General features: G+C 39.0%; 1 protein-coding gene and 1 long non-coding RNA gene across 3 annotated transcripts; one reads left to right on the top strand and one right to left on the bottom strand.

Moving 5' to 3' along the window:
• The first annotated feature begins 3,980 nt into the window (after window positions 1-3,980).
• LOC123966136 lies at window positions 3,981-6,079 on the top strand. Of its 2 annotated transcripts, none has more exons than XR_006823892.1 (2): window positions 3,981-4,826; window positions 4,945-6,079. It is a non-coding gene; the product is annotated as an uncharacterized LOC123966136 (long non-coding RNA). The 2 variants fall into 2 exon arrangements; XR_006823893.1 differs by having other exon boundaries at window positions 5,386-6,079.
• Window positions 6,080-8,233: 2,154 nt separating this feature from the next.
• LOC123966135 (von Willebrand factor A domain-containing protein 5A-like) lies at window positions 8,234-10,067 on the bottom strand (the record flags this gene model as incomplete). The annotated part of the gene is given in 3 exon segments (XM_046042351.1): window positions 8,234-9,082; window positions 9,213-9,336; window positions 9,926-10,067. Coding segments are annotated over 3 exon segments (346 nt in total), but the record flags the coding sequence as incomplete, so codon positions are not given.
• Window positions 10,068-14,237: the final 4,170 nt, after the last annotated feature.

Here is a 14,237-nt window from a genome sequence, read left to right on the forward strand (position 1 = left end):
CTGATGGCCAAAGACTGCACTACAGTCATGGTTAAACTTGATCATTACAGCAAAATCCTTCTTCTCTGAGGGAAGAAGTGGGATGTGACCTTGGCCTGTGATCCACTGGAGAAACCTGGCAGGTGTGATGGAATGTAGGCCATTTTGGTCATCTACCTGGTCTTCAGCTATGAAGCAAACAGATAAAACAACAAGTGTTATGTGACCATTAAAAATGTTATTCCTTACTGCAGTGCAGTTCTTTCAATTAAAGGAGTGAATTAGACAAAGGTACTTAGCTACAGAAAAGTCAAATTTCAAGATGATTTGGAGATGACTATCTGAGCCAAACACAATGAATATATGCCATTATATATACTTTCATTATTGGTAATAATGTCTTTCTACATAGAATGGTGATAGATTTGTAAAGGTTTTCATTAAGAACAATGGGTTTAGGGAAACAATCATTTGTATGTATGTTCTCTGTATGTATGCTCATTGTGATTACAGCCTTGCATTCAAAAGAAGTGCAACTGTCTTAAAACACAAACTACCCTGGTCCATAGTACCTATTACCATTATCAAAAATTTTCTGGTAGAAAATAACATTAACATGTTCAATACCAGCATAATTACAGGTGGTACCGGAAAATTATACAGCTCCAAATGTCATGAAAACAAAAACATTTTACTGAGCTTTCGAATATTTGATTTGCAGAACATTAACAACTATACACCTTCAGCTTCATAAAGGAAGTCCTGAATAAAGTTGATCATCTCCAGCTCAATCTGATGCCTGGAAGTCCCTTTGTCAGGAAGAATGGATGCCATGACAAACTCTGCATTAACCTATGATGAGATAAAATAGTATATCGTGTCACCATTTAATTATAAAATGTCATAGCAGCTAAGCATTTCTTCATATAATAGTACTAAATGGTCTTGTTTTGCTTACTTTTACATCTTCACCGGGAACAAACAGGGGCTGGCAGATATCTGGGTACTGCCTGATTAGCGAAAGAAGGTCATACAGCTGCAGGCCTTCTCTCAGTTGTTCCAACATAGGCTGCAGCCTCAGCACTGCATGGAGTACAATGGCACTACAATAGTAGACAGGAAAACAATTACTACAAAAAAATACCTTTTATTAATTTTACTGTACAAACAAATATATGTCCTAACATACCGAACAATGGACTCCTTATTTTGCACTGAGATCCTGTATTTCCACAATTTAGGATTTCATCAGAAAGGCCTTCAATTGAATGTTCAGTTGACATTTCAACCTGAAAATATAAATTTAATTCACAGGAAGAAAATTTCTTTCCCATGTAAACACATGAAAATATTGTTTGACAGGGAATACTTGATCAACCCAGCATTTCCTTCATACAGAGGTCATACCTGCTCAATTAACTCTCGCAACTGGACATCTGCAACTGCATCAGTATTGAGAGTCGCCGGGTTTATCTGGCCACTACAGAGGTAACTGTAAGTCCATGGGCTGAAAAAGGCAGGGGCCGGGCCACCTTGTGCCAAACTTACTGCCAAAATCTCTCCAACAGTCCTCTTTACACAAATCAAGCATTAATGTTTTAAAAAATATTTCACAGAAAGAAACAGTTTGGCCCGACTTGCATAAAAATAAACCCACTTGTACAGGCCGCTGTCAAAGTCAGTCAGAGAGTATCGTGGGCTCCTCTGGTGCTTTGGCCCCTCAAAGAAACGGCTCTCAATTCCTGCAATCATTTCTATTGACACAAGTACAAACACAATAACTGTTGGTCTAGGGTCTCCTATGTCAAGTAATATTTTATTATTGTGTGAATTAACTATTAGCCATTTAATTTAGACCATATTACTTTAATTGGAAACCCAACCAAGATAATAAAAATGTATTTCTATTTAGCCATTCAGATCATTTCAGTAGGGTTTGTCTAATTTGGGTTGTTGTTTTATTAATTTTTGTACATTATAGAAAACCTAATACACAACTCGAGGACAGACCTTAGCTGGTAGTTGGACATATTACTAATAAAAATGTAACATTTCTTCATGATTTGGGTGAGCTGCCCGTTATTCATAGAGACTGTTCTGTGGATTCAAATATGTTTCCTTTTGTTTTACCTGTGAGAAACTCTTTTCGGAGAGCACCTGTGTCCACTCCAGCCTCCCCAAAGAACGTCACTTTCAGAGCAGCAGTAAGTGAATTTTTTTTTTTGACGCTGCCACTGCAGTAGGCCTCTCTCCAGAATGTTTGTTCTGGAGATTTGGATGTTGAACTGTTTCTCTAGGTCAACTCTTCCACACATGGCATCCAATACATCATCAACACTGCCAAACCAAACTTAGAATCAATAAATAGCTACTAATGTTGACTGCAAAACCTGCAGAATTAAGATCTGTGTAGGATGAAGATGTTTATGTATTTAGACAACACAGTATTTACCTTTTGATGTGCTCCTCTCCATTGTTCTGGCTCGCAGCAGGTGTCTCAGTCATCTTAAGATTGTCCTTTTCTCTACAAAAGCACATGTATTGTGCACATATTAGTACGAATAGATAAAACAAGTACTCAAGTTACATATACATTTAAAATGAACATAAAAGTACCGCATACAAATTACCTTTCTCCACACATGCTAGCATGGATCTCTACAAACTGTGGTGTAAATTTCAAGAAACAGATGACATGGAACTTTCTATGGAGACAGAACTTTCCAGTTATCAGAACAGTATGGCTCAATAACTAATTTAACACTGTACCTCTTCAAAAGATGTCTTGGTGTCATGGTGTACAGGGGGGGCTGTCATTGAAACTATCTGGATGTCGTTTTCACACGTCTAAGATATTACATATGAAAATATTCTGTTATAACTCATTGAACAGCAGCAGTTGCTGTACAATGCAACATCACATGTATTACACAGCTTACCTCAATATCCTCTCCTGCTGACTGAGACTCCATGCACTCCTGAACATGAAGGGCCAAAATGTGAAAAGGAAAACTCACTTTGCAAGTTTGACATTGTGCTTTTGGCATACTTCGGAATTGGCATCTGGAGGTAGTGGAGTTAGGTCAAACTCATGCTGCAAAGGCACAATATACAGGGTGTTCTTCCCTGCCCCTGTGACACTGCATGGAAGGGTTCCGGTGTATCCATCAGAGTCTGGAGGAATCATTATCAGTCTCCTTTTACCCTGACCACCTGTAAATGCAACATTGTTTGGATTATTTCAACTAGATATGTTTGGCCAAGTTATTTGAATGGCAATGTATGAAAAAAATGGATATTATATTACTACTTTTCTCCACCTGTAGCCTTGTAGAGTAGCCATCCACCTGTCACTCCCTGCATCTTAGGGTACTCATTTTGCAGTAGTCTAAAGAACTAAGAGAACATAACTAAGTGATGATAGATAGATAGAAAGATACACTTAATTTATCCCGAGGGAAATTCAAGTATCCAGTAGCATACGAAACATACATCCATTAAACATCCATTAAACCTATATTAAAATAGAATTAAAATTAAAATAACTTATAACACAGTAAACAGTGCAAATGAAGTGCAGATAGAGGTAGAAATTGTTCTTTTGTCTATTGTCCTCCCTGCCATGACTAGGAGCTGATGTCTCAATGCTTGAAGAATATCCTACCACTAGGATAAAAGGGTCATGTTTTAAATATAAGACGTTTTGAGCAAAGTTTAATCTGTAATACCTCCTCGTGACTCATATCCCTGGACATGGTGAGATGTCTTTTTCCAAGCCCTGCTTGAGCAAGTTCAGACTCTTCAGATGAGGTTGGGGTTGTCTCTGAATTTATGTTTAACAGGTAAACATAGAAACTAAAAGGCCTCCAGGTTTTTGTATATGGTGTGCTATAGGTCTTTGGACTCTGTATGTTTCGCTTTCCTAGGTAACTTTTTCTTGAGAAAAATCCAGGGAAAGATCTGCATGATTTAAAAATGTTTTTGTTTTTTAAATTATGGTCATAAATGTACAAATAAAATATTAACTAGTTAAATTACTTTAAAATGAACTTGAACAATAAAATTCCATCTAAAACCTGGCCATCTCTTGGTCTACAGATGACGATCCCTGTTCCTGCATTCTTCCTTGCTCTTGCTGTCCCTGAGAGATGTTGTGTGTGAGCACGTTTATAAGACTCTGTGCGGCTGCAGCCACTGTCGAGTTATGGTCGACATTCTGACAAACAGAGGTTAACAAAGAAAATCCACGTTAAAGGCATAAAACAACTTGAGCTAGTTACTGAAATGAGTAACTACTTCCTGTGCTTTAGTAGGATGGAGCTAACTTAGTTCATGCTAATCCAGGTGTAACACAGATGAAATGATCTAGGTTTAAAAATAGGAAAAGCCTATAAAAATCTGAATGAGTGATTTTATTTTTGAAATGCAACTTGAGAGATTATCTAAGGATTTTAAAGGGTTAAAATTCAGTTACCAGGGCAAAATAGACCGACAGGTTAGTTTGGCCAATCAGCTGACAGCAGGTAGGTCCGCCCACCTGCTCCCGCGTCTCTGTGAGCGAGCGAAGGTTTTTTTTCTCCCCGCTGCTGTGTGTGTGTGGAGAGACAGAAGTGCTACGCTGCTGTAGAGGATGAAAACTGTGAAAAACGGAGAAACCTGGAGAAAATACAGCTAAAAACGAACTACACTGAGGCTAACTTCAACACTACAAACGTGGTAGCTAACTGCTGTAAGAATTTAGTTGTAAGTTCAGTGTTTAGATATAGCGCTTGAGACGACTAGCAGCGGTAGCTTTGATGTCCGTAGGATTTCCCGCGACGCGCAGTCTTTGCTGATTCAAGAGCGAGGTAATTCATTTAAAACTGCTTTTGTTCATTCTTTATCACCTTACTGTGAAAGCTAACTTATTTTGCACTGAGAGAAAGTACTGAAAGTTGCATACGGTCTCGTATGTTTCGGTTTTAGAAGACCTTGTGGCTTTACTGGGCGCCGCCATTTTGGGTGTGTGTCCAGCCGCTCTGGTGAAATCAGTGAGAATGTTAATTTTCAACTTAAGAATTTCACTTACTTTGTACCTTAAATTATTTATGTGCACTTAGTGAATATGAAGCTACAATTTTAGTTGAACAAGCTGGTTTACTGTGTTGTTTAATGTGTAAACTCAGCTTACTTTACTTTGCACTTGCATCAAAACTGTAATTGTTCTAACGTGCAGCTAATTGGTGCAGCTTATCTAGTTGTGTGCAGCCAAGTTATTTATGTTTATATGCTGAATATTGAGAGAGAGAGGCACAGAAAGTAAACACCCACAGTATGTATATCATTGTGTATTGTGAATTTCATGTAGTGTATATTATTGCATGAGACTTAAGCAGTGAATATTTCTCTGACCCTGTCTGTTGACAGGTCAGGGGTTTTTTTTGTGTGTGCGCGTGTTTCTTCTTCCATTGTCTGGATTGGATCTGCGGATGAAAATTGATGGCGAGCCGTCCCTCTTGAATGATTGTGGGAGCCATTCCCTCTTCAGGATCACTGGACCTGTCCCGCTACTACTGCACTTTGCGGTGTGGTAGGCCCCACTAGAACACAAAACCCCTTCACTCACCTTCACACTCCTTCCCCCACACACATACATACACCAACCCTATGGAACTCTGAACTCTGACTTACCTTCGACACATCCATTTTTTTGTTTGGACTTTGGACTCACTTAAACAAACTCACCTGTTCACACCTTGGGACTGAGAATTTGGAGCTGAGTAGTAGGAATCATTCCTGCAGTTAAGGGTTACTGTTGTACTGTGTGAATTCTACTGGATTGTATTATTGAACTGGATCTGAACAAACTTGAATGTGGTGTTATTAACAGAAATTCAGGTTTAAAGGGTGCACCCGGGAATTTAATTATAGAACTACTTCAAAGAGTGAAATACTCACTTTAAATTTGGAAAGCAAGCATCTCATGCTGATGTCATAGCCTGATTGTGATATCAGTAATCGCCTTATTCATTACTTGTTTTATTATTGTACTTTTTCATTTTTGGTACCAACAAATATTTTTATTTTTATACATATCTTCAAATATAAGAAGCCGGCATCATCTTATGTCTAATCCTTGGTCTCTGAGTCTCATTTTAAACACCTCACTTTTGCTCCAGCAGCCGAACCAACCGACTTAACCAACCAATCAGATCACGGCCCTACCCATAATCCTTCCTGTGTGCTACACAAGCGATGCTTCATTTCCAGCTTTGTCCAGTTGTCAAACTCAAACGCATTTTCCCTTTATGTGTGTCCCTACGATAAAATAATTAGCCACTGTGGGATAATGTCACCAAATAATATATTCTAAACGGCCCATATATTTCACATGTCTTACCTGTTGCCTTGGCGCTGCGGACGCCATGGAGAGTGAATACAGCGGTGCGTTCATGGTCGCATGTGTAAGTGAGAGAAGTTCATTCTTAAAGTGTCGCTGCTGAACTGCACAAACTGGCACAATTTATTGCTCGTATAGTGTAATTGGTCCCACGTATTGTCCAAAACAGCTTTTTAAAGGGAACTTAGCCACTGGCATTAGTTTGTTTACTGCCAATCACCTGCATATGGTGGATAGAAAGAATTGAGCCATGGTTCTCGCAGTGCCTACGTTTCGTGAAGGCAACATGACTGAGGAGAGTCTTCGTCCTTCTTTGTTAGACTGTCACTCATGATTCCACGCCCCTCTCCGTTGAAACCATGCCCCCCACGCAAAATCGGGGCCAAAAGTCTGAAACTGAAAAATAGATTTGAAAGTGAAAAAAAAAAGATTTGATGCTGTGTAAAAAAAAAAGATTTGATGCTGTAAAAAAAAAAAAGCTTTGACTTTGAAAACATAAAACGTGGAACTGAAAAATTCTAAAAGTCCTAAAATATCAAAATATGGAAAAGTGAAAAATAAAAAACAAATAATTTCTTCAAAATACTTCAAGAAATAAATCAATATTTTATTTAAACTGAAAAAAATTGGCAAACTTATTTTTAGTTTGAGTACATGGTTGTATTTTTTAAGTTTTAGACAAAAACTTAAGTTTTCAAGTTTTAGTTTTTCGATTACAATTACTTTTTTCAAATTAACAAAACATTTGGGCCTAATTTAGCTCCATACCGTTGTTGCTGCAGCGGTCTGTGTGACGGCGGGAGCAGAGGGCTCTGTGAGCGGGCGGCTGGCCGGCCTTACACGCTCCTCCCGCGGGTTGGCGCAGGCTTCCCCCGCAGCCACTTGCGGAGCACCTCAACTCCGAAAATATTCAAGCACATTTTTGTTCAGCCGTCACTTCTCGTAAAACTGTCAATATTCGAAATCTACACTGTTTATTTCTCACCTCAAAACTTCTCAGAATTGGATTTAGTGATGAAATTTCTTATGAAAACTGTAAAATATAAAACTTTCTGATGCTGGCCTGTCTGGGGCACGCAATGATGATGCAGTGAATATTATAATATTCTCTCTGACCAATAAGCAGTCTGTCGTGTCTTCACATTACATTTTAGTATCCCTCAGCTCGCTTGGAACCTCGATGGAGGTGAGGTGATATGAAAAAATGTACCTTGAAGCAAGTACAGGTGCAACATTTCTACAATGCAAAACCAAACAAAGGCGAGTCGAGCCAAAGCTCAGACTAGCTTGGTTTGAGGGAGATGGGAACTCCCTTTGGGCTGGACTTTGGGCTTTTCACTTTGCAAATCTTTTACATGCACAAAAAAGATAAATAACTCAATAAAGGTGAGGGGAAAAGCCAAAAAGCATAATACCACGACATTTTTTTATTTAGTTAGCCAACTTAATTTTTCCCTATTGTGAGAAATAAGTTTTTAGTCTTTTTAACAGTAACCTGAGAGACAACAACTGTGATAATTTATCAAAGTTTCAGTCTTTCCAGGCAGACGCCAGCACAGATAGGTGACACTTTTTACACAAACGGATAACAAAACAGGGGTGGTATTGACACCTTTTTTAACATTTACTTTTTTACATTTTCAGCATGTGCTTAGGATTGTATGTTAAATACCAGACATGAAACAATACTTTAACATGGCTGTGAGCTTGAGACGTTTCTAGGACTAAATGCCAGAATTGAATCAGAATTTGCATGAGGTCACCATGCGTTTGTTTCTTTGCCACTTGAGAGCAATAAAGGCAGAGAGATGTCGAATGTCAGGAGGAAACGCCATTCAGGTTCTTCTCTTTGTACGCACAAATAAAAGGACTTGATTCACACAGTTGACTATTTTAGTTTTCTATTACAATACCTTCATGAGGCTCCCCAAATAGTGGGAAAGATTGTCACATGTAACAAGCGGTGATGTTAAAGTTCAAGGTGAATACTGCAGGTGACATATTCATAAAATTGAGGACTGACAAATTGTCTGTTGCTATTTTGACAGTTACTGTAGAAATACAAGCGATGTGAAGTTATTTAAAAAAATATAAAAGTATGTTCAGGTCAATGTGAACTCTTAAACACTACCTTACTTCACTTTATAAGTCTTTAGGCTTGTCTGTTATAGCAATTCTGTATACTACAGTGATTGATATACCCGAACACATCTTCTGTCACCTTCATAGCACAGAATTAAACAGGCATAATCAAAAGCACATTTATAATTACATATTTTGCAGCATCCAAAATACTTTGTCAGCCTTAAATATGTGTCCTCTCACATTGATGCTAAAGGGCTTGTATTTCTTCATTCACACATTCTTCAGACTTCAGATTTTATTTTCACAAGTAAAACTGATTCATGTACAATCTGACATTAAGATTTAAGGCAAAAGAACAACTCTTTGTCACATGTCGGAACCTGGTTGGATGTAGTATCTTGCAAATTAGTCAAAACATATTTTACTACATCAGTTAATATGCAAGGGCTTAACAAACAGCTGCATAACTAAATGTGAACAGTGCAAAAATGATAAAGTTTGTGGAATAGATCTGCTTCTGTGTACCAGTCCTGAAGGAGAAGCCACTTTAATGAAAACCTCAGAGCCCCAGGGCGTCTTTCTGCACGTTGCAACCCAGCAGAGCATTTCCAGCTTCCACACACTCTGTCACACATGGTGCTGGAAAAAAATAAAAAATAAACACAAAACAAGTCATCAGCAGAGGAGACTGAATGTGGGCAAACAGCTGATTTTTCCTGGCACACACTGTTAAAAACAGCTGATTGGCTCTTATTGTTTTGGTTATTACCATTCTTAGCACGGAGCCATGACACAGCCTTCACAGCCAGAAGCTCCCACTCTTCCTGAGCATCCATCTTGAAACCATGAAGCCAGATCAGAGCCAGAATGGTGGCCCACACTCTTTGCTTCACCTAATTCACCAAGAGAAAAAATATGGAACAGGCACAACAGGAGATCGAAGAACAAAGAAGAGACAGCGTAAAGGGAAAATGCTGCTGGATGGTTTTGAACAATGTTACCTTCTAATGTTACTTTTGAGTTCCTTTCACTGCTATTTAATGGGTGAATTATTCTGATGGTAAGATGTGCCTGCATAGGTGGGTTCTAGTGATGTGCAGGCAGACCTCTGCCTCAGGATCTCAAGGTACGTGCTGGTGTATGTGGGACTAAAAGGTCAGAAAGGGCGAGAGACCATTAAGAGCTTTAAAAATGATCAATAAAATTTTAAAGTCATTTCTAAAACATACTAGGAGCCAGGTATACATTGGTTCTCAGAGGGTGCTTAGGGGCTTGAGTATCACCAGTATTTTTGTTTTCATGCACTGACATATCTTTTGTCTTCCGAATCTTCATTTTCATTTCTTTTGGTTTGTTTAATGTTGTGTTGGTTTGGTTCCATATGTTTTATTACTTCTTCTCTATTGTTTCTATATAAACCATGTCATGAAAACTATCTTATAATTAACCCCTTTATTATTATTATTTTTGACCATAACCCACCGATGCAGGTTTAGCGTTCTCCACCTCCTTGCTGGTCTTTCCCAGTGCAGCAGCCAGAGCTGGATCCAGCACCCAGCTGCCAGACGCCTTCTGGAAGGAGACCAACTGCAGCAAAGGGTCTCTGGGCGGCTGTTTGGGCGAGTAGGCTTCTGAGAAGTAAATTAAAGAAAATGCAAAGATAAAATAATCTTTTCCCCATTTTTGCCTATTTGATATTGTGTTGATATACTGTAGTTAAACATATTTGAACATGTTTTGCGGTTGTTTTATAGTGCTAAAATAAACTGTAATAAATTGTGTCTGACTGACTAAGAAATTAAATAAGTCACAAAGTCTTGACTTTGCTAATTATGTATAGAATCAATAAAGAACCAGTTTCAATTAAATTTTATTTATATAGCGCCAAATCACAACAACAGTTATCTCAAAGCGCTTTTCATAAAAGAGCAGGTCTAGACCATACTCTATGATGTTATTTACAGAAGCCCAACAATTGTGATGTGGGCAAAACAAGAGTCTACAGCCATGTTAGCAGCTCTGTGAGTTTGTGCTTAGGCACAGTGGTGCTTTGAGCTAAATGCAAACATGCTCACAATGATAATGTTAACATGCTGATGTTTAATTTGTAGCATTAGGCTGAGGCAGATGGGCTGATGTCATTTGTTTTACAGGTATTTGGTCATAAATCAAAGTATTAGACAAAACAAACATTTGACCTGAAGAAGGTGCAATTTAAAAGTCCTGTATGCTGACAGAAGAGTCCTCCTGAGTGGCGGCCGCCAGAAACACATCCCAGTCTGTTTGAGCAAAACAGTCCTGCAGGGTGCTCTCAGTTATTAATGATGATAATAAGACTAGTAATAATAATTGTCACAGCAGGTGTTGAGAAGCAACGTGGGGCCAGCAGGCAGCCTGCAACCACAGATCCAGACTCCACAGCTTCTGTTCTTCTGCTGACCCAGAGCAGATGTGATAAGGCCTGCAGCCCATCACGGACTGCAAGACTACAATCAACACCATCAGCACTACAAACAACCTGCCGGATGACCTCAACATATTCTACACCCGCTTCGAGACCTCCAACAGCACAGAGAGGAGGCACACACACACCGAACTACTCAACCCCTCTCCCCCTCCCCCCCACTAACAGTCTCACCTGGCCAGGTACACAGAGCCCTGAGGAAGACCAACCCCCACAAGGCAGCAGGACCTGACAGCATTCCTGGGCAGACACTCAGAGCATGTGCCAATGAGCTGGCTGATGTTCTCTCCTCCATCTTCAACCTCTTCCTCAGCCAGAACACCGTACCTTCCTGCTTTAAAACATCAACCATCATTCCCCTCCCCAAAAAGAACCCACCCACCTGCCTGAATGACCACAGGCCAGTAGCTCTCACTCCAATCATAATGAAGTGCTTTGAGAGAGTGGTGCTGGCCCACATTCAGAGCAGAATACCGGACACCCTGGATGCAGTATGCCTACCGGCCCAACAGGTCGACACCATCGCTGCTGCCCTCCATTACTCCCTCTCCCACCTGGAAAACAAAGACTCCTACATCAGGATGCTTTTTGTTGACTTCAGCTCTGCTTTTAATGCCATCATCACCCACAAACTGTCTGCACTTGGACTGCACCCCACACTCTGTGACTGGCTCCTTGACTTTCAGACTGGCAGGCCCCAGTCAGTCAGGATCGGCAACAGAACCTCAGCCACCATTACAACAAACATTGGCACCCCACAGCCCCATCCTCTGCACCAGGGATTTTCAATTAGAATTCAAAGAGGTCCAGTTAGAGAAAATTTCCCGAAGCAAAGGTCCAGAACATCATAACGACTAACTTACATTATCATTCAGTGCCATAACATATAGTTGTATCAACATGTGTTTTTAGTCAACAACTGACAATATTTCAACAATATTCAGTTTTCACATCAAACTGGAGGGATAATAAATAACAACTCTAATAATAAATTCTAAATTTAAGTAAACTAAAATAACGTCCTTAATTTCAGAAAAAAAAATAAAGTGTAGCTTGAAGTGATGAAAAGCAGTCTTAACCAATTTTATAAAAAAAAAACACTCTACACATCTCAACAAATGAACAGTTGTAATGCCTTCTCCTTCATTCCCTCTTGAGCTACCACTTTCCTAGTTTCTCTTGTTCAGTGAGAAACGTGAGCTCTAGCTTGTCCTGCTAGCTAGGATTGGAGCTACATGAGATATTCTGGTTCTGAAGAATGTACATGTAAGAATCTGTACATTCTTGATTAAAAGCCATGTGAAATCTCTTTTCTCTTTCGCCTCCTCTCTCCTGTGTGTTTCCAAAACATCTCTGGTGTATCTCTTCTTCTTCTTCTTAGTTAATGGTGGATTGCAAACAACTTTTAAGTGCATACCGCCACCTACTGTATTGGAGTGTGTAACATCATATCACTCAGCTATCAACCTCAATAAGGTGCTCTCATTCTGTTCACCAACCCAGTGTCTTTAAGAAATTTAAATAATGCCTTCCTGGTGATTCTTATACCCTTTTCTTCTCCTTCTGTTCCCAATACCCCCATCAGATTCCATTCCCGCCCTGCTTCCTGAACCCTATCTTGAAATATGTCTTTCCAACTCAAACAATATGCAGTGCAAAATGATATGTTCAACATTTTCTTTAACCCCACAGTTTTCACACTTTTCACTATTCCTTTTCCCCAATAAAAACAAGGTGCCATTCAGTCCTGTGTGATCTACTCTTAGTCTTGTCATTATAATTTCCTCCCGCCTGGTCCTTTCGCTATAATTTTTATTACTGACAGACTTTTGTATTTTATAGTAACTCCTTCCTTTCCTGTCTTCCTCTCACCATTTCTGCCATATTTCAGTACCTTTCTTCTTAATGGCTGTTTTTCCTTCTCCTTTTCCTAGCGGCATTTGAACTGTTATTTCCCTTTTGTAATGCATCTTTTGCAATCTCATTTCCATTTACTCCCTCATGAGTCTATCCCTCCCCGATGTAATCTTAATAAGCTGTGAAACATTTCTATCAATAGGTCTTCTCTGCCAGATGTCATTGACTGAATGCTTTTAATAACTGCTAAGGAGTCTGTGCATAATATCACCCTATCAGGTCTGACCTCTCCAACCCACTGTAATGCTATAATGACTGCCACTATTTCTGCTGTATATATGGATAGCCTATCTGATAATCGTTTTGAGATATTTATTTTGAATTCTGGTATATGTATTCCAATTCCCACACATTCCTGTTTGATTTTAGATCCATCTGTATAGATTTTTAGATAATTATGGAAATCCATACCCATGCCCCTGAAACTTGAAATATTCCCAACAATCCTCCTTTGCAGGGTTTTCTTTCCCACTTCCTTTCAATCTGACCCAGTATGCTAGCGCTAGTTTCTCTCTTCTTAACTCCAGTGGTGTCTCTCCAGCTTCTATGAGTATTGTGTTAATGGGAGTTGTCTTAATGGCTCCAATGCATATCCATAAGGTTCTGTATTGTAATTTATACATTTTTTCCAATGTTGTTTTTGCTGCTGCATCATATACTATGCAACCATAATCTATTGATGACCTCATGCATGCTCTATATATGTGAATTAGTGACTGTTTATCTGCACCCCAGTCGCATCCCACCACTGCTCTCAGTAAATTAATAACTTGTTTGCATTTAGTTTCCAATTGCTTTATCTGTGTTTTCCGTGTGTACTTACTATCAAACCACAATCCCAAATACTTAAATTCATTTACTTTTTCCATTGGCTGCTGATATAGAAAAAGTTTTTCTACATGACACTTTCGCTTGCACCATATAACAGGATTTGCTTGTTGATATTTTAAATCCCCACTTAAATGACCACATATCTACTTTCCCTATTGCTTTCCTAATGTTCTCTAACACATATGTCTCATTTCTTCCTCTCATCCATATGGCCCCATCATCTGTATATAACGCTGATTTGATGTGTCCATCTAAATCTGAAAATATATCATTAATCATAATGTTGAAATAATTGCACTCCCCTGGGGAATGCCATTATTTACCTTAAACTCTGTAGAAATTTCTGATCCAACCTTTACTCTAATTTTCCTATCTGTTAAAAAGTCTAGTATCCAGTTATAAATCCTTCCTTCAAACCCCATTCTATTTAGTTTAATAAGTAGTCCTTCCCTCCACATAGTATCATATGCCTTCTCAATGTCAAAATACACTATTATCATCAGCTCTTTCATTTTCAGTGCCTTTTCTACCTCATTACTTACTCTAATGAGAGCATCTGTTGTGGAGCGCCCTTTCCGAAAT

The sequence above is a fragment of the Micropterus dolomieu genome, unplaced genomic scaffold (genome assembly GCF_021292245.1).
Source record: "Micropterus dolomieu isolate WLL.071019.BEF.003 ecotype Adirondacks unplaced genomic scaffold, ASM2129224v1 contig_12763, whole genome shotgun sequence".
In the NCBI taxonomy this organism is placed as follows: domain Eukaryota; kingdom Metazoa; phylum Chordata; class Actinopteri; order Centrarchiformes; family Centrarchidae; genus Micropterus; species Micropterus dolomieu.